The sequence below is a fragment of the Ochotona curzoniae genome, unplaced genomic scaffold, assembly GCF_017591425.1.
Source record: "Ochotona curzoniae isolate NIBS_2020 unplaced genomic scaffold, NIBS_Ocur_1.0 scaffold_2476, whole genome shotgun sequence".
NCBI lineage: Eukaryota > Metazoa > Chordata > Mammalia > Lagomorpha > Ochotonidae > Ochotona > Ochotona curzoniae.
In genome coordinates, this window is record NW_024467095.1 from 13,780,085 (window position 1) to 13,789,009 (window position 8,925).

Here is an 8,925-nt window from a genome sequence, read left to right on the forward strand (position 1 = left end):
CAGCCAGGGCTGAGCCACACTGAAGCCAGGAACCAGGAGCTTCTTCATGGTCTCCACGTTGATGTCAAGGGAGAAGCACTTCAGCCATGTTCTGCTGCTTCTTCCAGGCAATCGGCAGGAAGCTGGGTGGGAAAGGGAGCATCCAGGAATGAAAACAAGAGTTCAAGTGGGATGGTGGTGTCGCAGGAGATGGCTCCACCTGCTATGCCACAACTTCGACCCCAGGGTTCACTTCTTTGCTCCCTTCAAATTTGGCACCAACGATTGCCTTCTCATGAAAGCCTTCCTCAAACATTCTCTCTCACATAGTCCTATCCTCATTTCTTTCCATTGAACTTACTACTTTCAAAAAATGTTTAATTTACTTAATTTGAATATTGCTTCTGTCTTCTCCCTAGAGTCTAAGTTCCAATAGGGCAGAAATTTTTATTTTGTTCATTGGAAAACCCCCAAGTTTCCAAATGAAAGCTGGCATTATACTAAGTATTCAGTAAACATTTTCTGAATCAATGAATAAGTTAGAGCAGATGATTTGCAGAGTCCCATGATTCAAATGCACACACACACACACACACACACACACACACACGAATGTTTTTGTATAATAACAAAACCATCACAAGTATTTTAGCTTCCAGAAGTTAGAAGGAACAGATGGAAACATCTAGTCCATTCCTCCATTCAAGAGTAGTCTTTGGGAGAGGCAGGGGGTCCTTACACACACATGAGATTTGGGGATTCACTGACACGGTTCAGATAGCCAGCTCTCTGCTCTTATCATTGAACAAATTATAGCATCTTAGATCTCTCAGGCACCTGACACTTCACCACAAGGTCTGGAAGTGCTGCCTGGTCCAAGCCAAGTTGGGACTTAGAGAGAAGCAAGGCACACTCTAGGGAAAGTGTGGCACCAAGGGGACAGGCAGCCCTCTGGGCAGGTGGACAGCTTAAGATAGGAACAGTTGCTTCTATTCAGAGTCTGAAGAATTGTATGTGTGCCAAACGGCTCCTAGGTCTCTGGCTTTGAGGAGGGGTTTGTGGTGAGTAATTAATCACAGGAAGCTTTTGCTCTTGCTCTCCCTTTGGAAGCGACCAGTGTACTCCTCTCCCCCCTTCTTCTTATCCCTCTGCGAATACAAACAAGCTGAGTTTATAGTCTCCACCAGGCCTACCTCATCAAAAGCAACTGTGGAAATCGCCCGTCTAGATGTCACCTTTCATACAGTCTGTTGGTCTCCTTTCAAGTTTTTTCCTTCTCTCCTCCAAATCTGCGCACTGCAACACATTATTAACTCTGGAAATCTGCAAGTTACCCCTTTGTTTCTGAACCCAGGTAAGGAGAAACTTGATGTTTGGGGGATAGGTGGGCAGAAGAGAAGGAAACACCAAGAGCGTGGGAAAAAAAGGAAATAAAAATACTTCCCAAGTTGTCCTAAAAGAGAAAACTGCTTGTGAGAAAAGCATTTATTCTTCTACCACCACTCCTGTTCCTTCAGCTGTGGTGTTCCCCTTCAGGGAGTCACAGAGAATGTGACATTCAGCATTTGGTGACCTGTCTGTGAAATCCTCCAGTCTTGGGTACCCTGAGATGGGCTATGAATTGAGAAGCACGATACAGCTAAGATGCCTGGGTTTTCAGGTTCTGCTTCTATTTTTATTGCTTTATTTCCCCCTAATGCACCCCAGTTGCTGCAGTTTTTCTAAGCTTGGTCTTCTCAAGTGATCATAGAGGTCTCTGGAGGAGAGGTATTCAGCAGTATACTGTTCCTATAGTATAGTATGTACGAGCATAGCTAAGGGAAATATTATTTCTTCAACTCATAAATGAAAAACAGTATTCAAGAAGATGCTAGTCGTGCTTATTATTTGGCTCCTCAGGAGGAGACAGTAATCTGGGCCCTGACACCATCTAGGAAGGAGAACTGCCTTTGTTCCTCCTGTCAGGGCTAAGAACAAAATCCCAAAGTAGACCACATCAAGCCTAGGGCTTGCCATTACAGGAGAGCTGCGTGCCCATCAGAGCTTGTCCTCAGCTTGTCTGCCCCCTGCACATCTTATCTCATTTAATATATTCAGTTGTTTTTTCTCAGCAACCATAGGACATTCTTTTGGAAATAAGAAGATAGGAAATTGGATGAAGGGGAAAGGGTCCAATTAGAATGAGTGCCTGATGCCAGAATCATGTACATGACTCTGACAATTACAGATTTTTGTAAGGGCCTGTAGCTTTTGGAACCAACACCATGGTACTCCAAAGTTGTCAGCAATAGTCACTCCTGAAAAGTTTTTTGCTTAAAAGGTCAACATTCCCACTGTGGGGTTTTTTTTTTTTAATAATGAGTTGTGAAAACATCCTAGTATTCAGGGCTGAGATGACGTTGATTTTTCTAATCCAAGCAGCTGTTTCTCCTTTAGTCTATTGCCAGGAAAAAAGGGAGAGCATCTTGTTAGAAAAATCTCTTGAGATTTCGAGGCAGCTCTCTGGCTATCAGGAAATGCAAAGTAAGGTTTTGAAATTTCCAGTATTTTCAAACTGCTCAAAACAGCTTTGTGGAATATGATAGCTAATTGGAAAATTTTATGAAGGCCAGTTTCCTTACAGAGAGAGGTGTTAACATTTTTCAAGTAAGTAAGCATACTGACCCTTAGACTTAGAACACTTTCACAATGATGGTGCATCTCCGTGTGTTAACATTGGCCTTAACAGTTTCAGAACTGGGACAATCTCCTCACCACGTAATTTTGATGTTGAACATTAAAGTGCTCATTTTTGAAGTTTATCCCTCTAGTTCTGGTAGATGGCTGGATTAGAGACATGAGTTAAAACAGGTGCTTCGTCATTCAAGTAGAGAGGGTCTTTAAAAACATAAAAGGCAGAAAGTCAGCTCTAAAATCAGCGGGACTCCTTGGACTTCAGAGTTCAGAGCTCCTCTCTAGATGAAAGTGAGAATGAGCAGGCAGCCTGAAATGATGTGTTTCTCAAAATGTTAATCCCACAGTCAACTTCTAAAGAAAAGGACACTGACAGGGAGCCCTAGACACAGGGACATACATTGGCAAGGATGGTGAAAATGCAAACCCAAGGTAGTGATCAACCCTGAGGCAGATGGGTAACCAGCTCCAGAGAAGACAGGAAAAGGATCAAGTACCCCTCGTGTGTTTGATATGCAGGATCACTGAGTATTTCAGCAAAGACCAAAAAGGGGGGGAAAGCAAGATGTTTGCATAAGGAAGCCATTCCCCATTAGATCTACTTATGTGCTTTTAGGAGATGAGAGTGGCAACAAGAAACAAATGGAATATTTCTTTTATTCAGACTTTCAAAAGCCTTTGAGGAGATATCATACCAAATTTAGTCATCAAGGGTTTAGTAAGCTGCTTTACTGTGTAAGAGGAGCCAGCTCCCAGAACAGGCGCAGCACACAGGCAAGCAGCACATCTCTCAGGGGTCGAGGCTGAGATCATAAATAGTTGTAAGAGGGAGGACATGGTGAAATTGTTAAATCAAGAGGTAACAGTTAACTCTTCAGAGTAGAGAAATTTTCAAACTAACTAGAAAATAAATAATACAAAAATGTTGTAGTAGACCAAAGGATGGGGTGAACTACAGTAGGTGAGGTTTTTGAGTCAAGAGTTCTTATGTCAGAAAACAAATTTAAATTGAAATCTATAATCATGCAAATGTATGTAAGTTAATATTTTAAGTTACCTGTCAGGAACTCCAGGAAAGATTTATATGGCATCAGTAAAGGTGTCATTTTGGCTATTATAGTTGTCAGTAGGTGCAGAAGCTAAGTAACCACCTTTTGTTACCTCCTTTTTGCCTGACATCGTGTTGTGAGCCTTCTTTATAATATATCTGATTCTCACCGTAACCCTATAACTTTGGTATTATTATCTCCTTTAGCTTTGAAGAAATTGAAGGTCAAAGAAACTGAGTTCATAACCCAAGTTAATGTGACTAGGAAGTGACTGAACCAGAATGTGAATGTAGAGATGTCTTCTAAAACCTGTTCAGAAAGGGAATAGGAAATCTAAGACAAAAAAATGTAGAAAGATGCATAGATATGCAGAGGTAGGTAACAGAGACATGAAACAGATAGATAAACAATAGGTTTCAGTATGCCTACTTATTTCCCAGTAAGACTCTCACATCCAGAATATGAAGTATATCACTTCTTTTGGACCTCAGAAAGAGAAAACTCACACGAGACTGAACCATTAAGGAAAAAAGACATTTTCATGATGGAAAGATGAATATTCAGAGGAAACCTGACTACAGAGGTGAAGTTGAAGTATCTTACTCTGCATTCTCATGTGTTCGCTCTGTGTCAGGTCTGGTCTGGAAGCTTTCACAGAATGCTCATCTTTGGCTGACCCCACACAGCAGTAAGGAGTTTGTGGCATTGAAAGAGTTAGCTAACTTGGCCCTCTCAGCCCCGTGAAGCATCCAGAAAACAACAAGTCAAAATTTAAGCTATTGAAACTCTTTCATTTTTTCCATCTACAAGTGAGGTTAAGAAAAGAAAGTGTTTTTCAGATGCATGTTATTTTTTGATAAAAATAGATTATAAAATAGTATCCATAAATTCATAGAACTAGAGGCTTATAATAAATTATTAAGTGATATCAGACACTCTAGCATATTTATAACCTTGTAATCTTAACTTCCTACAAGACAATAATGAAACTTTACTCTGACCCCTCTTCTGGTATTTTGTAAGCCATACATATAACGGAATCCATAGTCTGGGGCTTTAATTCTGGAAGAGAATTTGGCACAAATAGAACCATTCTACAGGAGATAGCAGACCTAAGTTGCGTGGTAACCACACTGGGGTCTGACTTGCTATACCATGAAGGTCTACACTACTTCACCTTAAACTACATCCTAGTCTTTGAGAGCCAATGAGACCTGACCTAAATGTCTCTCCCATCTTCCTTTCTGCAGCCACTCTTTAGAAATGCTCTGATTGAGTATTGAAATGACCAAAGAAAACATCATTATTACAGATGATTTTAATTATTATGCAGAGCAAAAATCAAATTGCAGATCTGCCTCTCCAGCCCAGTGAGGCCTCTAGCCACATCCAGATGTCCTGGGCCACCAGCCAGCCATGACTCTGGGTGCTCCATGGAGTCTTTCACAATTAGAAAAGTGAATCTGCTGGAGCAATAACAAGAGCAGCAATGAATGTCAAAGCTAAGGAGAAATTATTTTTAAGTTTACAGTCTTAGATTGTCTACATTACTGCTCACATCCACATGTCCTTAAAGCAATGTCAGCAAAGGGAATTATGAGGACAGAAATACCCCGGAGACTATGGAGAATTCACAAGTCTGGAGAACACAACAGACATGGTAAGGGGGGAGGGAAGACACGTCTCATGTGTGAAAGTTTTGGGGGAAAATATAAATATGGAAGACTGAGAAGATGATGAGGAGCAATATTGCTTGGGGAAAAAACATGGTGTTGGTATTAACTACTACATGACGTTTATTTTCTTGAGGCTTCAATCTCTTCATCTATAATATGGACATACAAATAATCCACTTACCTTCCTTGGTTGTCAGCATGTCTAAGTGGGTGAGTGTGTGAAGTTCTTGTGAGTGCCGGCCTTGCACTACTGGTCATTATGATTTCCTGCATTTGTGAGAATATCTGCCCTTCTATCTTGGGAAGGATGGCTTGGGCAAGCCACTTCTCTTTTGCATCCTCTCCTGCGAAGGCAGAGCCACACTGGACTCACTGAAGGCTTCAAAGTGCCTCTTTTCCTCCCCTGAACCCAGAGAAAGGCCACTTCTAATCTGACATTCTTAGAGTTTGTGAGCATTCCTCCTGGAAACTTGAAGGAGAACAGAAATACTCCTAAGTCTCCTTGAAAACGATCCACGTGGCTGGCTTTGCACAGACTTGTTTCTTGAATTGAATATACCTTGAGGTTCCAGTTTCTGCTGCCATCACACAGACTCTCCTGTCATCTATCTTGCTGTATAGTATGAACAAGAGGGAAGCAAGGACTGGATTCCTTCCCTCCTGCACCATCCCCTCCCCCAGAGCTTCCCTATGGAGAAGAAGCAGGACAGGACACTGAGGCAGAGCAACAAGCACTGACGTCGGCATTGTGCAACTTCCATCCTGCAGAAATTCCCCAAAACAACCCTGCTTCTCTCACTCACGTGTGAAGTCGAGTATCAGACCAAGGAGCGGCATTACACGTAGGTTTGTTACATTTGTTTATTAGAGTGAAGTATGGCTTTTAAAATATCCTGAAGAGTAGGGGTTCTAAAAACAATCAGAACAATTCCTCCTCCTTTTTCTCCCCATCCCACCCCCACAATGCTCTGCCTCCATAAGACTGAAAATATCTGCTTGAAATTATTCCCTCAGACTCAAGAAGATGCAAACCTTCAGAGTTGTTCTCTTATCGAGAAGCAATCAACACCAAAAACGGAGTTCTTTGCAAGCCTCCTAGCTCTTTCATCCAGCTTATTCGCTAGTGCTCTGCATAGTGTCACAACTATAAACAAAGTCAATTTCCAATCTTGATTATAAACAGTGATGGAAAGAGCAATGAATAGGTGAACTTATAATTAAACCGATAACAAAGAAATAGAGCAATAAAAAAGATGTCACTAATAACTAGCAGAAAAAGCCAAACATCCTCTAGTAGCTCACACGGCTTCTTGTCTCCTTCTGCCTCACATTCTCCCCATTCCACTAGTTCATAAAAAGAGCATGGATCTTTGCACTGCCAGTGTGTTCCAAACATTGCCTGCAAATGAGTCATCAGATGATAGCTAGAAAGTGTTGTGATGGCAAATTTGGAGTGTGCTGCTAACTCTGAAAGGCAAGTTAGGACAAACAAAACATTTTTTAGGTCAACATAGCACGAGCCTCCCCCAAATCATCCCCTCTGCTTACAAGCCTGCCCCACGCTTGGCTCAGAAATGGGTCTCCATTTAAGACTAAATAAAAATGGATTGTCTGATTGACTCTGCCGGCTTTTCTCCAGAACCCCAAGTGAGTTGCAGAAAGTTCTAGATTCAGTCTCAGGAATGCCAATTCTGCTCTTGACATCCAATGAGCAGCTAAAGTCTTCCATACCCTATACCATTCCATCCAGCCTTGTTTTTACTTGAAACTACAAAGGATGGGATGTGCCTAAGGTGCTCTCCTGCTTTACGTTCTTTTGATTCATTGACACAGCAACTCAGAAATGCCAGAGGAAGCCATGGAAGAGGGAACAGAAAATCCATTAGCTAGGACTCAATAAGTGACAATCCTCCCAGCCACAGAAGACCCACAAAATGATCATGAAAGCGTAAAGGTAGCAAATTCTATGAACGTGGAAATCAGAAGTGGTGTATGGCAAGAAAAGGGGCTAAGATATTTCTTTAGGTTAAAAAATAAAAACAAAACAGAGTAAGAAAACAGCTATAGGGATGCCAGTCCAGGAGGTGAGAAAAACATTGCTCTACTTTTCTAAATAAAATAGTAAGCCTTGGCTTCTTGGGAAAGAGCTGGGAAGAAGCCCATGAGCTATCATCCCCAGCCCTGGTATATCCTCTAACTTCCATCTGACCCTCTCTCCCCAGCAGGACCAGAAGGGCCACAGCCCACAAGCTGTCCCTATTCCTGCCACGGGTGCCTCCGGGCAGACCCTGCATGGACAGCCCTGGCAATATCACCATGCCCTGTGGCTTTCTCCTTCAGGGCTTCTCCGAGTTCCCACACCTGAGACCTGCGCTCTTCCTGCTGCTGCTGGCGGTGCACCTGGCCACCCTGAGCGGGAATTTGCTCATCCTAGTGGCTGTGGCCTCGGTGCCCAGCCGACCGCCCATGCTTCTCTTCCTGTGCCAGCTGTCAGCTATCGAGCTCTGCTACACGCTGGTGGTGGTGCCCCGCTCTCTGGCCGATCTGACCATGCCCAACCAGGGCAGGGGCAGTCCCATCTCTTTCCTGGGCTGCGCGGTTCAGATGCAGTTGTTCGTGGCGCTGGGTGGGGCCGAGTGCTTCCTGCTGGCCGCCATGGCCTATGACCGCTATGTAGCCATCTGCCACCCGCTGCGCTATGCGGCTGTGGTGACCCCTGGATTGTGCGTGAAACTGGCCCTGGCCTGCTGCCTCGGTGGACTGGCAGTGTCCCTGGGACTCACGGTAGCCGTCTTCCACCTGCCTTTTTGTGGATCCTGCCTGCTGGTGCACTTCTTCTGTGACATCACGGCGCTCCTGCACCTGGCCTGCACTCGGAGCTACATCGATGAATTACCCTTGCTGGGCGCCTGCCTAGTGCTTCTGCTGCTGCCTTCCATGCTCATCCTGGCTTCCTACGGCGCCATCGTCGGGGCCCTCCGCCGTCTACGCTCCGCTGGCGGACAGCGCAAGGCCGCCTCCACCTGCGCCTCGCATCTGGTGGTCACCTTCCTGCACTACGGCTGTGCCACCTTCATGTACGTACGTCCCAAAGCCAGCTACACCCCGAGGCTGGATCGCACGCTAGCGCTGGTCTATACCAACGTCACACCCCTGCTCTACCCGCTCATCTACAGCCTGCGCAATCGCGAGATCACTGCTGCCATTCGCAGGGTGCTGGGACGTCGGCGGCCGACTCAAGCCGTGGGTCAGAGCCTGTGTGAGCTCTAACAGCAGGCAGGGACTAAGCCAGGGTGGGCAGCCCCGCTCCAGTGCGCTCTTTTTTGCCATGGGGGATCTGCATTTGGAAAGTCAGGGAGACGTACGTGGAATCAGGACTCGAAGTCTGGATTCTGGCAAGAGAATCCAAGCAGGTGCTTGCACCATCCTCCCCCCCGCCAACCCCCTCACTTAGGAGAAGCCGAGACAGTGTGCTATGAAGCCCTGGACCTGGATTCAGTGGTTCTGGAAAAGCCTACTGAGATCTGTCCAGAACCTGGGATCTGCAC

At 44.7% G+C, this 8,925-nt stretch overlaps 1 protein-coding gene across 1 annotated transcript; it reads left to right on the forward strand.

The window, feature by feature from the left end:
• The first annotated feature begins 7,669 nt into the window (after positions 1 to 7,669).
• LOC121171023 (olfactory receptor 10AC1) lies at positions 7,670 to 8,647 on the forward strand. Its single transcript, XM_041002555.1, has one exon. It carries the CDS (start codon positions 7,670 to 7,672, stop codon positions 8,645 to 8,647), a length of 978 nt encoding a protein of 325 aa, XP_040858489.1.
• Positions 8,648 to 8,925: the final 278 nt, after the last annotated feature.

Excerpts from the sequence above, each read along its gene's own strand:
- LOC121171023 (XM_041002555.1), top strand. The coding sequence starts at position 7,670 with ATGGACAGCCCTGGCAATATCACCATGCCCTGTGGCTTTCTCCTTCAG.